The 17,470-nt window shown below is 44.0% G+C and overlaps 1 protein-coding gene and 1 non-coding gene across 3 annotated transcripts; both read right to left on the bottom strand.

Moving 5' to 3' along the window:
• Positions 1–4,671: 4,671 nt before the first annotated feature.
• On the bottom strand, positions 4,672–4,744 carry TRNAK-UUU (transfer RNA lysine (anticodon UUU)). Its single transcript has one exon. It is a non-coding gene; the product is annotated as a tRNA-Lys (tRNA).
• A 1,949-nt stretch (positions 4,745–6,693) lies between these two features.
• Positions 6,694–11,508, bottom strand: LOC142098601 (uncharacterized). Of its 2 annotated transcripts, XM_075181435.1 has the most exons (5): positions 11,492–11,508; positions 9,286–9,306; positions 9,040–9,180; positions 8,252–8,398; positions 6,694–7,528 (listed from the first exon to the last, which is right to left on the bottom strand). In XM_075181435.1, exons 2-5 carry the CDS (start codon positions 9,289–9,291, stop codon positions 7,415–7,417), a joined length of 408 nt encoding a protein of 135 aa, XP_075037536.1. In that variant the 5' UTR covers positions 9,292–9,306; positions 11,492–11,508; the 3' UTR covers positions 6,694–7,414. The 2 variants fall into 2 exon arrangements, with proteins under 2 accessions (XP_075037536.1, XP_075037535.1); XM_075181434.1 differs by lacking the exon at positions 11,492–11,508 and having other exon boundaries at positions 9,286–9,392.
• Positions 11,509–17,470: the final 5,962 nt, after the last annotated feature.

Here is a 17,470-nt window from a genome sequence, read left to right as displayed (position 1 = left end):
CAGAGCATTGCACCTTTAACCTCTCCGCTGCTGAACAAGATATCTTGAGACAATCATACAGATTAGGTGGATGCAGCAGCCACAGGCAGTAATAAGAGGCTGGATGTCACCTTGCTGCAAGTGAACCTATAAACTTGTACCAACAGAATCATGTCATCAGATCGCCCTGTTGCTTCTCATAATGATAACTAGTCACTTACTAACTTCTCTACAGATTTGCAGAACATTGTACCGTGCACTAGACTCAGCGATATTAAAATATTTTGCAGATTGTCTTTAAGGCCGCTGCTTGGTTACACTGACCCTCTGTCTCACTGTTTAGGGTTAGGACCGTCCTATTAGCAGGAGCGCACTATATGTTTTAGTATATGAGTGTAACTAAGACATCTGCATTTTATGTACAAATAGGAGACAGTTTTAATTAATCTTTGTTTGATGGCTCACAACAATGTACTGGGGATCTCATCTCTTCCAGTTGCCGTTACTTATAAATTGATTGAGCGTCTTCCACTTTGTGGATTATTGTTTCTAAGGCCTGTATGAGATCAGTAGCTGACAGGGAATGCTGGACCTTGTAGTGCCTACAGTTTTGAAGTACCTTGTATTATGTGTACTCTCAATATAAAAACATATAAATACATATGTCCCAATATGATTACTCTCACCGCTTAGTGTTAGCAGAAGCGCTGTGATGTGACGGACGGCTAATTGCACATTTGCAGGGAATGGGGGGGGGGGGGGGGGGGGAGTTGTTCTTTTGCCCTAATGTGCCTGGACAGCCCACCCACTCTAATATAAGGTACTCTCAGGCAGGGCCCTCTTAAGAACATCTTGGGCCCCCAGGCACAGCAGTGCACCGGGGCCCCTATATATACAAAAAAAAATAAATAAATAAAAGATTATATATATGGGCCCTGCAGCCCAGGGGGGCCCGTCGGAGGCAGCAAAAAAAAAAAACCTGAAAAAAAAGAATAAAATACTTACCTTGCGATCAGCTGGCGATCCGGCTCCCTCCATGGTCTCCTCCTCCGTCGCGCTCCGCAATGGATGTCGGGCAGGCGTGATGACGTCACGCCCGACATGCACTGCCCTTGTCCTGGCCTCTCCATACTGGTAGTGACTCTTATACTAGGCGGATGCCCGTTGACTCCCCCAGGCTCCTCGGCCTCTTCACGACGTATGCCCAGCATCCTGGGCGCTGTATCTTCTGCTTCTTCCTCGTTTACCACCTGCCTGATCCTCAGGAGACCCAATGATAACGGAAGGACCGCAGCACCCGAATTGTACTACTAGAACACTCTGACCCGAGGCCCTATACATTAGTATAGGATTGGGCCCTGGCACTTGGCTGATCCTTCTCATCACACACTCCACCCTATGAGAAGATACCTTCAACTCTAAACTTGGTTTCCCTACCCGGTGTCATTAGCGCCAGCATTGGCCTCCCCTGAAGCCAGACGTCGCCTCTTCAGTCCACCCTCCTGCCACTTTACCTTCGGAATACTAACATAACTAGAACCCAGGTGCATATTAGATTTTATAGAGGTACAGGTGCTTCATTTTGGTTTTTTTTATTTTTAATTTCAAACTATCACATTTCCTAAAGCTTGTGGGTCCTAGGTGTTCCCGTGACCCCCTGGTTGTTTAGTTAACATTTTCCATACCGCCACTTCTAAATTTACACTTTGACCACTGAGCATCTCATACTAAGAAGGGGGGTTCCTAGTGCCTGGAAACCCCCTCCAAGCCTGGGGCACTGTATAATTGAGGTGGCTGGACCCTGCCCCGGCTTCACACGGCTCTGCTCGAAAAGAGAGAGCTGCGTGCACCTAACAGTAGTGCATGCAGAATTTCCTATGTATATTATGGGGATAGGGAGAGTTTGGAGAGCAGCCAAGCACTGTCTAAAATTATAGTCATTATGCATGCTGGTCACGCCCACTGGCGGGGTGGTGTGGAACCCCCCCCCCCCCCCTCTACAAATCCTGCGTTTGCCCCTGCCGAGACCTGTACTCTGGGTGATACATACAGGAATAGAAGAGGACAGTCTGGATGCACATCTGGTACTACAATACAAGTGAGACCTCTCTGTAACAGACATTGCTGTCTCTGGTGCAGGCCGTGAAGCAGCTCTGGGAGGTATTAACTGTGGCAGCTTCCAGATGCACCAGCTAATTATATTCATTTACTGATTGCTCATCCTCAGGCTCTATCCCGCAGGGTCATAGCGGCTCCCAGCCCAACGTACACATATGAATTACCAAATCATCGGGGGACCATCTTTCCACTCACTGCAACATTAAACATATATCTATGGGACCGTGAAGAGCTAAACAGAGCTGTATTTCCAGGTCAACAGATTGATGTGTCTACCATGAAAGCAGCGTGTGCTAAATCTATCACTGTGTGGTCCTCCCTGCGCTGTGAGAGAGAGGGACAACCAATCGATTGTAAGCCCTGTGGCCTAGACTGGAAAGCTTATTGGCCTAGTTCTGAATAATAGGACATCAAGTCAGTAACACAGAGACAGATTGTGGTTTACATTAACTCTCAAGACACTTGGGAAATAAACTTGGTTTAAAAGACTCTGAGATGTTACTGATTTATTCATTATTAATTATAAATGATCTGTTTATATGTGACCTGTGTTATACACTCATTCTTCCGCTATTACGTTGGCTGTGTTTACTGACGGTGCTACCTTCATACTGAGCACTAGGGGGCAGATTTACCAAACTTTCTTAAAAGAAAAAGTGGAGGTGTTGCTCATAGCAACCAATCAGATTCTAGCTATCATTTACTATGTACATTCTAGATAATTGATCGCTAAAATCTGATTGGCTGCTATGAGCCACACCTCCACTTTTTAGGCATTTCAGTAAACCTATCCCGAGATCATTCTTTTAAGGACTAGCAACTGAACAGCGCCCCACAGTGGACACATTACCATGAAAATGATCATGCCAGCCTCTACGGAGCAACGACCTTTGAAATAAAGCATAATTTTTTCCAATTATGGTACACAATAATAAATTGAATACAAGATTCCAGGGAACACTTCCCTTTACTATTATTATTATTATTATTATTATTATTATCGTAGATTTGTAAGGCGCCACAGTGCTACGCAGCACTGTACAGTAGGGAAGTCAGGGACATACATAAAACAGGGACATACAAGGTATACAAAAAAAAAAACAGACATTACAACAAAGGGTATGGAGGACCCTGCTCATTACAGAGCTTACATTCTAAAGGGAAGAGGGCACAGCTGAAACAAGAGGAGTAAATGTGTTTCAGAGTGGAGTCTGGGATAGTTGTGAGGGTGCATTAGTGTGAATAGTGTTATCAAGGATAAGGTCACCTCTAAAAATGAGATGAGTTTCAAAGAACATCTAAAGATTTGAAGGCTGTGGGAAAGTCTGATTGAGCCTGGTAGGGAATTCCATAAGTGGGGAGCAGCACGGGAGAAGTCTTGTAGCCGGCAGTGAGAGGTGGTTACCAGAGACAAGGCGCAGTTCAAAGGAAGATCTAAGAGGGCGGGAGGAAGAGTATTTTGATATGAGATGTGAGATGTATGCAGGGGTGGTGTTGAGGCTTTGTAGGTAAGGGTGAGTAATTTCAATTTGATTCTGGAGGACACAGGGAGCCAGTGTAGGGATTTGTAAAGTGCTGCAGCAGATGTGGAGCAGTGAGAGAGGAAGATCAGTCTCGCAGCAGCATAAAGGATGGATTGAAGTGTGGATATACGGGTGTCAGGAATGCCTGATAAGATTCCCTTTGGGGCAGTTTTATGTTTACCAATCATCACCACAATTTATTTATATAGCACCAGCAAATTCTGCAGCGCCTTACAATTGGGAACAAACACAGTAATAAAACAATAGTGGGTAAAACAGGCAGAGAGGGTAGGTTAAAATCTAACAAAGTGCATTACAGCGGAATTAGTGGCGCTATATAAATAAGCAAATTATGATGATGATTACTACCTGCAACACCATGTGAGTGATTTCCACGATTAAAGCACAATTCTATGATGTTCTAAATACTTATATGCAATAAATCTTAATGTATACAGGATTAAAACAAATACGGGGGATTGCAAACAACATAATAAAATAATGTTTCTCTGCTGACCAATATTAAAGGTGCATTCAAGGCCTGAAGCCCAAGTTCAGCTTTGGGTGGAATTATCCAACAAGGATACAGTGAGGGACAACAGTGATCTGATCACGTTAATTTCCTATGCACTGAAGGTAACAAATTATCAGACTGTCTGTAGAAACAAACTTGAAGTTCTAGGTTAGAGAACTTCTGCAAAAAATACAGAATTTCCAAATACTCTTTAGTTATGTTACATAGTGACAGCGAAGTGTAATTGTACAACAACAAAACTAAACCAATACAAATGAAGCTCAATGGATGAGCCTGCTGCTATTTGGTGTAACCGCTGCAGCGCCACCTGCAGGCTGCCTTTGCTAATAACACCCACAAAAATCTACTAGTAGCTTTAAATCGAAAAAATATTAGCAGGAAATTACAAGGTTTCAAAGTAGTTACAAAAGAGGCTGAGAAAATGTGTCAGAGAAACAATGTATCCACAATAGTAACTGTGTTAAGAAACAATATATCCAATTTACTGATGTCCAGTAAACAAAAATATTGAGGAGCCGCCCGAACAGGGACTTGAACCCTGGACCCTCAGATTAAAAGTCTGATGCTCTACCGACTGAGCTATCCGGGCTCCATAGAAAACAACTTATTTTTATACATTAATTTAGTTATAATGACAGACATTCAAGTGAGTTAATTGTGATTAATGTATAGTTACAATTATATAGGTGCAGAAAAAACTATATATGCCAGGTATGTTATGTCTAATCATGTACTTTAAGTGCAATATTCCTTATTAAATAAGGTCTGCAATGGTGTTGCTGATCTTGCCTGTAGAAGTGATGACATCACAGCTCAGCCATTATAACGGTATAATTTACTAAGTATTATCAGTGTGAAAATAGTTATGGGACAATACACTAAACTACCCAAGAATCCATGCAAAAAGGGAGCTGGGTGTGGCCTAGCACTTCCAAATCACTTGGCACGCCCCCAAATGTGACATGACACCCATATTCCAGCATGACCATGCCCCCTCCTCGCATGTACGCAATCTCGGATTTAAAATCTGTTAATATTGGGAGGTATGATCCAAGTGGACCTGCCATCCAAAGTGGAGAGAGCTATTTTGTAGTCTGTAATAATATTCATAAGAAAGCAGCAAATCAATTGACTAGGAATCAGTACCTCATGAATATTAGTCAGACCTTATGATTATTAACCAGGCAGTGACTCAGTGATGTTATGGATTCCCAGTAAATACTGGTTCAGCTGCTGTGTGTAGATGACAGGTGCACTTTAAAGGGACTTTTCCACCTCTGGGTTTTACCTACTCCCTTTATACTGGGGTGAGGGCCCCTGCCCTGCTCTCGCTGTGTGTACAGCTAGCTGTCCTATGTATTGGCTTGTACTGGGCACCTGGAAAGCTGGGCACACAGGACAACTGGGAGTATTGGCTTGTACTGGTCACCTGGAGAGCTGGGTACACAGAAGGACAACTGAGAGTATTGGCTTGTACTGGGCACCTGGACACACAGGACGACTGGGAGTATTGGCTTGTACTGGGCATCTGGACAGCTGGGCACACAGAAGGACAATTGGCTCCAGACTGGACGAATGCTGCACCAGGCTGTTATTTCAACCACTGAGCCAGCTCCCCCCCCATATATCTCCTACAGGGGTCCCAGGAGACGTGAGAACGGGGACAGCTTCATCTCACATGCGGGGGTCCCAGAGAAAGGACTAATGGAGTGGGAGAGAACCCAAACCCAGATTCATTCCATAATTAATACCATTTCAGATGTGCCCTCTGCCACTTAGATTGTGAACTCTCTCATGAGCAGGGCCCTCTGTTTTCATGTTCCCGTTTATTTTGTCTACCTTGTATGCCCCCATTCTATGGAGGTCCTGGTTTCTCCACTGTCCAATGCTGTGGAGCACTGTAGCGCCTTACACATCAATAATAATAATAACATAATTAAAAAAAATGAAAAACTCCACGTAACTTGGTGTTTGCTGAAATATGCCCAGGGAGAGAAGTTGCCAGAGGAGGAGAGGGTGCCAGGGGGTAGGATGCCAGGGGAGAGGATGTCAGAGGAGGAGAGAGGGTGCCAGGGGGTCGGATGCCAGGGGAGAGGGTGTCAGAGGAGGAGAGAGGGTGCCAGGGGGTAGGATGCCAGGGGAGAGGGTGTCAGAGGAGGAGAGAGGGTGCCAGGGCGTAGGATGCCAGGGGAGAGGGTGTAAGAGGAGGAGAGAGGGTGCCAGGGGGTAGGATGCCAGGGGAGAGGGTGTCAGAGGAGGAGAGAGGGTGCCAGGGCGTAGGATGCCAGGGGAGAGGGTGTAAGAGGAGGAGAGAGGGTACTTCGCTGATCACACAGATTGCTGCTTAACCCCCTACCCAATTTGTCCCTAGGAACGGTCATGAACTCCCAGCCTGACAAACATCTAATCTAGCTCTATATATTGCAGACATGTATTGTTACATGTATTTATAAAGCAACAAATTATTATTTCTAAACTCACATAATGTGCGGAGAACGTCAGTGTGAACATTAAAAGAATACGCTTCTATTCATATAGTTTATGATTAACCATTTAATATACAAAAGAAATAGAAAATATATTTAAAAAGCACCAAAAATACATTGAGCACAAAAAATATATATTAAAAGACGAAGAGCTACAGGGCGTGATCACAAAACTTGATTTCAGGGAGTCGATGGACCGTTCTATCCTAGTTGGTCTATATAAAAAGCCCAGCAGTTTAAGGGTTAAGGCTTCTCTTCTACGGAGGGGTATCGGAGCCAAGCTAAGAGGAGGACTAGTGGAAGTTCTCATAAGTATCATCAGACATTATTCTGCAAATTACACTGTTATAATACACAAATGTTTAATGTTGACATCAGTAAGAAGGGTATATTGGCTAAGGATGCTGTAGAAAAGACACTTTTATGGCTAAATTGCTGGGAAGTTTTTTTTAAAACAAACAAGGACAACAGAGTACATAACACTGCACAGAGCAGATCTAAAATGTATTTTCCTCGTTACCAAAAGTTGAGCGGTTTAAGACAGAATAACAGCATCACTGCGGGAGCAGAGTTTGGCCGAATCGCGGCTTGTATCATCAATAGCGCAAATTATTCCAGGCAGCAGAGTCTTCACTGCCCCCTACAGGGCACCTGGCACACAGCAACACAGTTATTAGACAGCCTGGTTGGAAAGGCAGATGAATAATGAAGCAGCGGAGAGTGCTGCATTCTCTTCTTTGACACATTGGAGATGACAGCGACTCTTGGCCTCATCAGCGCAGCTTAATCTCGCAGCAGATGCAGTTGATGATGCTGCAGTCTGGCGGTTGGTAGACACAGGCGAAGCCGCACGGACAACCAGACACGTCGCGGCAGGCGGGGCACGTCTGGGAGGAAGAAGACAGGAAGAAGAGAAGGTGGTTAGAAGCGGTGACGTACTGGGACTCACCGTCTTAGTAGAAGTGAAAATCCCAGAAGTCATAGGCAAACTGAGGGGGGTTTCCTAGTGCCCGGAAACCTCCCCTCAAGCCTGGGGCACTGTATAAATAAGGTGGCCGGACCCTGCGCCCTCTTCACACAGCTCTACTTGAAAAAGGAGAGCTGCGTGCACCTAACAGTAGTGCACACAGCATTGCCCATGTATATTATGGGGATAGGAAGAGTTGGAGAGCAGCCAAGCACTGTCTAAAATTATAGCCACGCCCCCATGCATGCTGGTCACGCCCACTGGCGGCGAGGTGTGGAAACCCCACTCTACAGATCCTGCGTTTGTCCCTGGAAGTCCCAACAGCTGGATAGTGATAGGTTGTCAAGGCTAACAGACTGTATGGAGAAGAGAGTTTAGTTTAATGTGTATTTAATAAATATTATTTTATAATACGCAAGTGATGCTAAGATATGTATGAACACATACCTGCGGGGGAAGCGAGATACAAGAAGTAGAATAATAGAGGTTGAGCAATGGGAGATAAAACTGACGGCATCTGGTCATATCCTGTGTGCCTCTCTACATATATTGCTGATACATTTCCCTAATGGCGACACCGAGCTGTCAGATGGCGCTGCGAGCAGGACGTACATCGTCTGGGGACAGGTACTGTCACACTAACCGGCTTGGAGGGACAGCAGGAGTCCATGCACTGTTTGGTCGTAGGGATCCTGCAGTCACATGACTGGGCACAGCTCATACACAGGTCACAGACCCCCAACTCGCCCACTTTCTGCCACCCCATACATGTAGCGCAGCACCCTCGAGCCTGTGAATAACAAGAAGGAGTTATAGAAAGGGGAACACAGTTCTAGCAGAGGGGTGGAAATAAAACGCAACATAAAAAGAAACGGTCAGATATGTATAGAAAGTGGGAGCAAGAAGAAGAGGTGCGGATGTAGTGACAGCACCGGTGTCTAATAGGCAATAGCCAATTAGTGCACTGACGTCACCCATTTGGTATCATCAGCAAATGTTTTAAACTAGTCCCTCCCATTCTGTGATGTCAGCAGAGGATGTTTGCATGGTTGCAAGAATGGCTGGGGCTGTCCTGTGGGCCGTTCACATGCAATCAGCCGTATAGGGGTCTACAGCTACCAATCTCTGACGGGAAGATGGGTCACTACCGCAGGATAGTGGGTAATTACTGGGGACCGTATCACACATGGCGCACAAAGGGGTAATTTCTAGGGGTAAAATCATCACTTGAATATTGGGAGACACTAGTGTTAGGAAAGGGCGATTGTACCTGACGTACGATTGAGGTAAATGCATCTTAGGACAGAAGTCTGGAGCGTGTAGAGAGAGTATGGAAGGAGGGAGTGAATAAACAGAGCGTGAGACACAGACAAAAGAATTGACATGAAAGACAGTCTCATAATGAGACCGCTGACAGAAACCAGCACTCACCTGCAGACACTGGTGAATCAGAAGCAGAAAGAGCAGCACAATAAGATACAAAGAGACAGACAGGAATATAACACCTGGGAGAGGGATGCTCAGCTCAGAGACGGGCGCCGTAGAAGACGAGACTGCTGGAAATGTGAGAGCCTGAAAATAAGATGACAGACAGTAAATGTGAGGCTGAGAGAAGACAGGTGAATATCGGGGACACTCGGAGGAGGGGCGATGGCGCCTCCATGTACAGATACTCACAGCCATCAGCTATGGAGGATCCTAGAAGAGATTATACAAAACATTATTACTATCATGTAACAGGCTGGAGGTCATCTCTAAAACCAACAGGTGCCCGTACACAGTCATATAATGTCCAGCACATATCTGCACCTATGTGCTGGACATAATTTCTGCCTGATGCTCCTAATCATACCCAGTAATATAATGTCCAGCACATATCTGTCTCTATGTCCCTAGTCATACAATGTCGAGCACATATCTGTCCTGATGCTCCTAGTCATACACAGTCATATAATGTCCAGCACATATCTGCACCTATGTGCTGGACATCATTTCTGCCTGATGCTCCTAATCATACCCAGTAATATAATGTCCAGCACATATCTGTCTCTATGTCCCTAGTCATACAATGTCCAGCACATATCTTCCCCGATGCTCCTAGTCATACAGTCATATAATGTCCAGCACATATCTGTCCTGATGTTCCTAGTCATACACAGTCATATAATGTCCAGCACATATCTTCCCCGATGCTCCTAGTCATACAGTCATATAATGTCCAGCACATATCTGTCCTGATGCTCCTAGTCATACAGTCATATAATGTCCAGCACATATCTTCCCCGATGCTCCTAGTAATAGTCATATAATGTCCAGCACATATCTTCCCCGATGCTCCTAGTCATATAATGTCCAGCACATATCTCCCCCGATGCTCCTAGTCATACACAGTCATATAATGTCCAGCACATATCTCCCCCGATGCTCCTAGTCATACACAGTCATATAATGTCCAGCACATATCTCCCCCGATGCTCCTAGTCATACACAGTCATATAATGTCCAGCACATATCTGTCCTGATGCTCCTAGTCATACACAGTCATATAATGTCCATCCAGCACATATCTGTCCTGATGCTCCTAGTCATACCCAGTCATATAATGTCCAGCACATATCTGTCCTGATGCTCCTAGTCATACACAGTCATATAATGTCCAGCACATATCTCCCCCGATGCTCCTAGTCATACAGTCATATAATGTCCATCCAGCACATATCTGTCCTGATGCTCCTAGTCATACACAGTCATATAATGTCCATCCAGCACATATCTGTCCTGATGCTCCTAGTCATACACAGTCATATAATGTCCAGCACATATCTCCCCCGATGCTCCTAGTCATACACAGTCATATAATGTTCAGCACATATCTCCCCCGATGCTCCTAGTCATATAATGTCCAGCACATATCTCCCCCGATGCTCCTAGTCATACAGTCATATAATGTCCAGCACATATCTCCCCCGATGCTCCTAGTCATACACAGTCATATAATGTCCAGCACATATCTCCCCCGATGCTCCTAGTCATACACAGTCATATAATGTCCAGCACATATCTGTCCTGATGCTCCTAGTCATACACAGTCATATAATGTCCAGCACATATCTCCCCCGATGCTCCTAGTCATACACAGTCATATAATGTCCAGCACATATCTCCCCCGATGCTCCTAGTCATACACAGTCATATAATGTCCAGCACATATCTCCCCCGATGCTCCTAGTCATACACAGTCATATAATGCCCAGCATATATCTGTCCTGATGCTCCTAGTCATACACAGTCATATAATGCCCAGCATATATCTGTCCTGATGCTCCTAGTCATACACAGTCATATAATGTCCAGCACATATCTCCCCCGATGCTCCTAGTCATACACAGTCATATAATGCCCAGCATATATCTGTCCTGATGCTCCTAGTCATACACAGTCATATAATGTCCAGCACATATCTGTCCTGATGCTCCTAGTCATACACAGTCATATAATGTCCAGCACATATCTCCCCCGATGCTCCTAGTCATACACAGTCATATAATGTCCAGCATATATCTGTCCTGATGCTCCTAGTCATACACAGTCATATAATGTCCAGCACATATCTCCCCCGATGCTCCTAGTCATACACAGTCATATAATGTCCAGCATATATCTGTCCTGATGCTCCTAGTCATACACAGTCATATAATGTCCAGCACATATCTCCCCCGATGCTCCTAGTCATACACAGTCATATAATGTCCAGCACACCCAGTATACCCGACGCCCCATGTGCTAATACCCTTATACAGAGAACATCCCATCTCATACCGTCATACTAGGTAATAGACTATGACCCCTGAGCACATAATACCCCCACACTGAGAGTTATTACCCCGCCGCCGCCAGACTCCGGTCACATCTCGCGATGTTTCAGTCGCGTCCCTCAGTTACCATGGAGACAGGACAGAGGCCGGTACAGCTGAGAGGGACAACGGCCGAGGGAGGACAAACTTACTCAGAGAGCGCGACTGTGAGTACCAGGAGGAGAGGGGGCCCAGGAGACACCACAGGCCGAGCTGTAGGGATCCTGACACAGCAATGTGTATCCTATATCCTCATATACCGCATATGTTCTATTATATCCTTACATGTCATGTTATATACTGATATCCTGCATATTCCTTTACCTGTCCCTATATCCTCATATACCCCATATGTTCTATTATATCCTTACATGTCATGTTATATACTGATATCCTGCATATTCCTTTACCTATCCCTATATCCTCATATACCCCATATGTTCTATTATATCCTTACATGTCATGTTATATACTGATATCCTACATATTCCTTTACCTATCCTATATCCTCATATACCCCATATGTTCTATTATATCCTTATATGTCATGTTATATACTGATATCCTGCATATTCCTTTACCTATCCTATATCATCATATACCTCATATGTTCTATTATATCCTTATATGTCATGTTATATACTGATATCCTGCATATTCCTTTACCTATCCCTATATCCTCATATACCCCATATGTTCTATTATATCCTTACATGTCATGTTATATACTGATATCCCACATATTCCTTTACCTATCCTATATCCTCATATACCCCATATGTTCTATTATATCCTTACATGTCATGTTATATACTGATATCCCACATATTCCTTTACCTATCCTATATCCTCATATACCCCATATGTTCTATTATATCCTTATATGTCATGTTATATACTGATATCCTGCATATTCCTTTACCTGTCCTATATCCTCATATACCTCATATGTTCTATTATATCCTTACATGTCTTGTTATATACTGATATCCTGCATATTCCTTTACCTGTCCCTATATCCTCATATACCCCATATGTTCTATTATATCCTTACATGTCATGATATATACTGATATCCTGCATATTCCTTTACCTATCCTATATCCTCATATACCCCATATGTTCTATTATATCCTTATATGTCATGTTATATACTGATATCCTGCATATTCCTTTACCTGTCCCTATATCCTCATATACCCCATATGTTCTATTATATCCTTACATGTCATGTTATATACTGATATCCTACATATCCTACATATTCCTTTTTTATTATTTAATGTTTTATCATTAATACCTATATTATTAACAGATGGCATTAATTGTTGTTTTTTTCTGTGTGTTCTTTTGTGACTTTATATTCCACATATGTATTCGAGGTATCCTGTTGTGTATTGTCTGTTAGAGCAGATCAGATCTACACCCGTATTCACGTATCTTTAAATCCACTGTTTGTTGAATTCGGGCGTTCGTATACATGCGTTTTTAAACACACGCACGTCGCGCTCAGTATGCGTGTCTGAATGAATCAGGCCCTTTTCCTTCCGATTATCTAATGCTGTTGTCCACGATAGCGCTGGGACACACATCGCTGGAGAACTTGATTCTCTTCAACAGAACTTTATAGGGGAGAGGAATAAAGGGATTGTGAGAGAACAGCACTGATCTGGAATACGATCCAGCTCCCCGATACAACTAATTAAGTGGGTACGTACGCTACTTTCTACATAGGTGAGGGGCAAACACAGGATTTCTAGAGTTTTGAGAGAAGGATTTTAAATATATATATTTTTTTAATAAATTATACTTATTTTTACAATATTTTTTTCTTTTTTTAAATGTCCACATTAGTAGAACTGAATGCTCAAATGTGCACAAGCGAATCTCTACAAAGCACGGAATTAACCCCCAGAGAAAGCTGATCAGCAATATAGTTTGTTGTTAATTTGTGGTGATAAGTGACACACACACAAAGGGGAGGGGGATGGATGCTCGGGGAGACAGAGGGAGAGATACAAAAGATACCTCTGTTTGATGCAGGGAAGGAGGAGAGGGGCTCAGGTGCCGCTCGTCCGAGTACACATGTGATCTGCGTTCTGCAGACTTATTGACTGCGCGCTGCCTTCTCTACTGCAGAACAGTGTATTCATTTACTCCGTAATAATGCGTTTTACCATTATTACAATAATATGTGTTTTACTCTGTATCGGAGCTATAGGCTTGCGAAGATTATAAGATTATAATGAGCTAACTCCCAGGCTCTTTGAGCAGGTGGGCTGTATTTCTTTAGGTTGGTCTCCTATTCCGTTCTGCTCTATGATCTCAGGATCTTAGCTGAGTGAGGACTCACTCTGCTGTGTGAGATTGCGATGAAACCGTCAATGAGTATTCCTGAGAGTGGGGACATTCATGTACTGGCGGGAACATGCTCACTGTCATATCAAGCTGCCAGCTGTACGCAGATTGGCTTTTAATGATCACGTGACATCACCGTCTCAGGATCTTAAGCCCACAGGACAGCCTACACCATCAGCTGATTTCAGTAATGCTATGCAGCAAAAATTGTTGCGCTACCGCTGGAACCAGGTCGTCATGGGTACAGGGCTGTGCACTCATGCCGTAATGCATCGATATCAAGCAGAATGTAAGTTACTACAGGCACACATACAATGATTCATCGCCCCAATTTTTATCTGTTTCCTCATTTAACCACAATCCCCATTAGTGAGAAAAAAAGGTTTTAAACTATAATGAGTAATATTGTTCTTAGGCCCTAAAACTACTGGAATAAACATTCCGGAGCTGCACTAATAGCATTAAAGTAACTAGGGGAATAATCATGCAAAAATGTAGCCTAGCTGAGACTTATTAAATAAAAATAGATTCGTTTCAATTTGTAACCAAAAGAAAGCCCTGTCCGTCCCAGAAGAAAATATTGAAAAAGTAATTTTTTCTTAAACTGGTGTATCCCAAAACAATGACATCTGCTTTGGTCATGAAAGGGTACTCCCCCCCCCTCCCGGCCATTAAGTGGTTAATGTACTGCGATGAAAGACTCTACCTTAGCCTATTTAAAGTGGGAAGTACAAAGGACAAATTTGGGGTGGGGAGGGGGGGCATGATGACCTCATCCCCGTCATTGCGACCTGGGGTCGGTATGTGGTCAATGGCTGGACATTAATTTGGTCGACATTGAAAAAGTCAACACCATTAAGTCGACCATTCAAATGTTGACTGTATTGTTAGGTTGACAATTCACATGGTAGACAGTATGATAGGTTGACAATTCACATGGTAGACAGTATTATTAGGTCGACAATTCAAATGTACACAGTATTATTAGGTCAACTATTTGAATATAGACAGTATTATATGGTGAAGTTTAGGGTTAGGAAATCTATTGTCAACCTAACAATACTGTCTACATTTGAATTGTCGACCTAACAATACTGTCTATGTCATTATTGTCAACTGTCCAACCCTGCTAATATTATGGTGTTGATCTTGTAACACATCTATGTATCACACCCCCAGGTTAGTCCATTTCAAAAGAAAGTGAAGCAGGATTCCGGAGGGTGTATACTGTGCCAGGACAAGTAACTACGCATGATGCAGCCAATCAGTGTACTAGGAGCCAGTGACATCACTCAGGCATGAAGCTTAATTAATGTGTATAATGCATCACTACGAATGAGCCCCCCGATTGTACAGTCTACGGTGGACATGGGAATGAGACGTTCCAATGGCTGGACAGCGTCTGGACACTGATCAGTCTTCACCAACCAGTGGAACTGGATTACTGTTAGATTTGTATATTTTTCACTACGGGTTGTATCGTTTAGTAAACAAGAATTCTCATGACAAATGCTTTCTCTAAAATTTATATTTTAAACAATATTTTTCAGGTTTTTTTTCTGAAAATAAGACCGCCAAGAAGCACCTGGAACGTAGGAATAATAATTCACATCACAACCAAAACGGCAGCTTCACTCGCCTATACAGAGAAATAAGGGGTTTATGATTAAACAATAAGCGATTTTTTGGGCATGTTCATTTTCATTCCTTATCGCAATGATAAGGAATTAAAGATCTGGACCATATTATTAATAGTGTTCTCCCAGGACAGCGGTCACCATAATCGTCTGTCCGGGGCCCGGGCAAACACCGGCCTAGCTCCTATTCTGTGGTCACTGTGGCAAAGTAGCCGCCTTTGTGGTAGTCGCTGGAGGGGAGAGCGGGTGAGATGCGGTGAGGGATCCAAAGATCCCACTACCTCAATACTCTCTCCATAGGGTTCATCGGCTGACACCATTCTCATCTTAGATGACGTTAGCCATTGTAACTGAAGACCTATGGGGACTGCTATTGCTTACAGTGGGACCAAACTCCGACATCTGCTGCGTTCCCCTGATTATAAATAGAGGGCAAACTGAAATTTTCGGTGGAAATGAACTCAACCTGGATATATGGCCTTTCATGGAGGGAGAATGGTGCAGTGCAACTCAATATAGACCAGCCTGCTATATATTTTTACACACTAGAGGACGCCAACGCTCCAGTAAAGATTACTCGGTAACTGCAGTATTTTACGGGTTATTTTTTTTTTACCAGCTGTCAGCAGGTACAAGGTATTATCACCCCCCCACACTGTATCTTCTGCTGATAGAGGTTTCTGACAATACGAGGCCCAGAGTTCTCTACATACGCTATCACCATCTCTGTCTAACGTATGGTGGTCTTCACCTAATTCATTGTCTAGTGTCACGTCTTCTGAAGGTTGGACTCCCTTCAAGAAAACGCCCCTAGACAGTGTTCTCTTTAAGATGGGTAGCCTGGAAATTAAAGTGTTATAAAATGACTGATGGCTCTCTCAGTAGAGAGTTCGCTGTTCGGTGTAACCCGGCGTAGTGGATTTTTATTAGCAGGCTCTGTGTTTAACACTATCATTTACAGAGTGTTCATCTCACAGGGGGACATTGCTGTAAGATCACTCCCACGGCTGTCTCCAAACAGCCAGGGCAATGATTACTGAAACCGTGTGCCCTTAACGGAAGAGCTTACAATCTAGAGGAGAATTTATTGGGCACATGTTGCTGATTGGAGCAGCTGCACTATTATATGTTTTACATATAACAGCAAGTTTGTAGCAGGATCTCAGTGTTATTTACAAGACAATAGATTCCCGGCTTTAATCATAAAGCGTTCAGATCTTTAATATTAGAAATTTCAGGCAGTAATAATAGGTGGAGTTGAATGGACTTATTGATGATCAGTCATAGAGATGTGACGAGGGCTGGTGCCAGCTCTGTGGGTGTCCTAGGCAGAGCCCCCCGGAAGTGGTCCCCCCCCCCTGCTGCTTCTTGCCTTGGCATGCAGGAGGTAGGGGTGTCATCCCCTGCGCCTCAGACTGGGAGTACGGCGTTGAGCTGTGACATCATAAGATAGCGCCACACCGACATGGAGAAGGAGGAGCCGACAGCTATGCAGGTAACATGCTGCAGGCTGCTTCTCCTCTGTGTGGGGGTGCCACGTGGGCATTAAACACACTAGAGGAGTTACATTTTGCCACTCATTCAGTGTTTTAGGCACTTCATACCTATTGGCGCGATAGGTGGTCACCTGGGTTTGCTTACTGGTAGCGCCCTACCCTAGAAGTGTTATTCTTCGAGGGGGCTGTCCACAAAGTGTTAAAAATGGTGATATGCCAGGCTCATGATCAGCACAATGTTAGTGCAGCCATCACCTAGACACAGCGGCGGCAGCCATTTTGAATTAGCGAGCTGATGGGCATCATTCTGCCTCCCCCCACTCAGGGGCAAACACAGGATTTGTAGAGAGGGGTTTCCATGCCACACCGCCAGTGGGCGTGACCAGCATGCTTTAGACAGTGCTTGGCTACTCTCCAACTCTTCCTATCCCCATCATATACACGGGCAATGCTGCGTGCACTACTTTTAGGGGCACACAGCTCTCCATTTTCGAGCAGAGCCGTGTGAAGCGGGACC

Source organism: Mixophyes fleayi, chromosome 7, assembly GCF_038048845.1.
Source record: "Mixophyes fleayi isolate aMixFle1 chromosome 7, aMixFle1.hap1, whole genome shotgun sequence".
Classification (NCBI taxonomy): Eukaryota; Metazoa; Chordata; class Amphibia; order Anura; family Limnodynastidae; genus Mixophyes; species Mixophyes fleayi.
The sequence above is the reverse complement of the archived record's forward strand: the minus strand, read 5'-3'. Positions and strand labels throughout refer to the sequence as shown.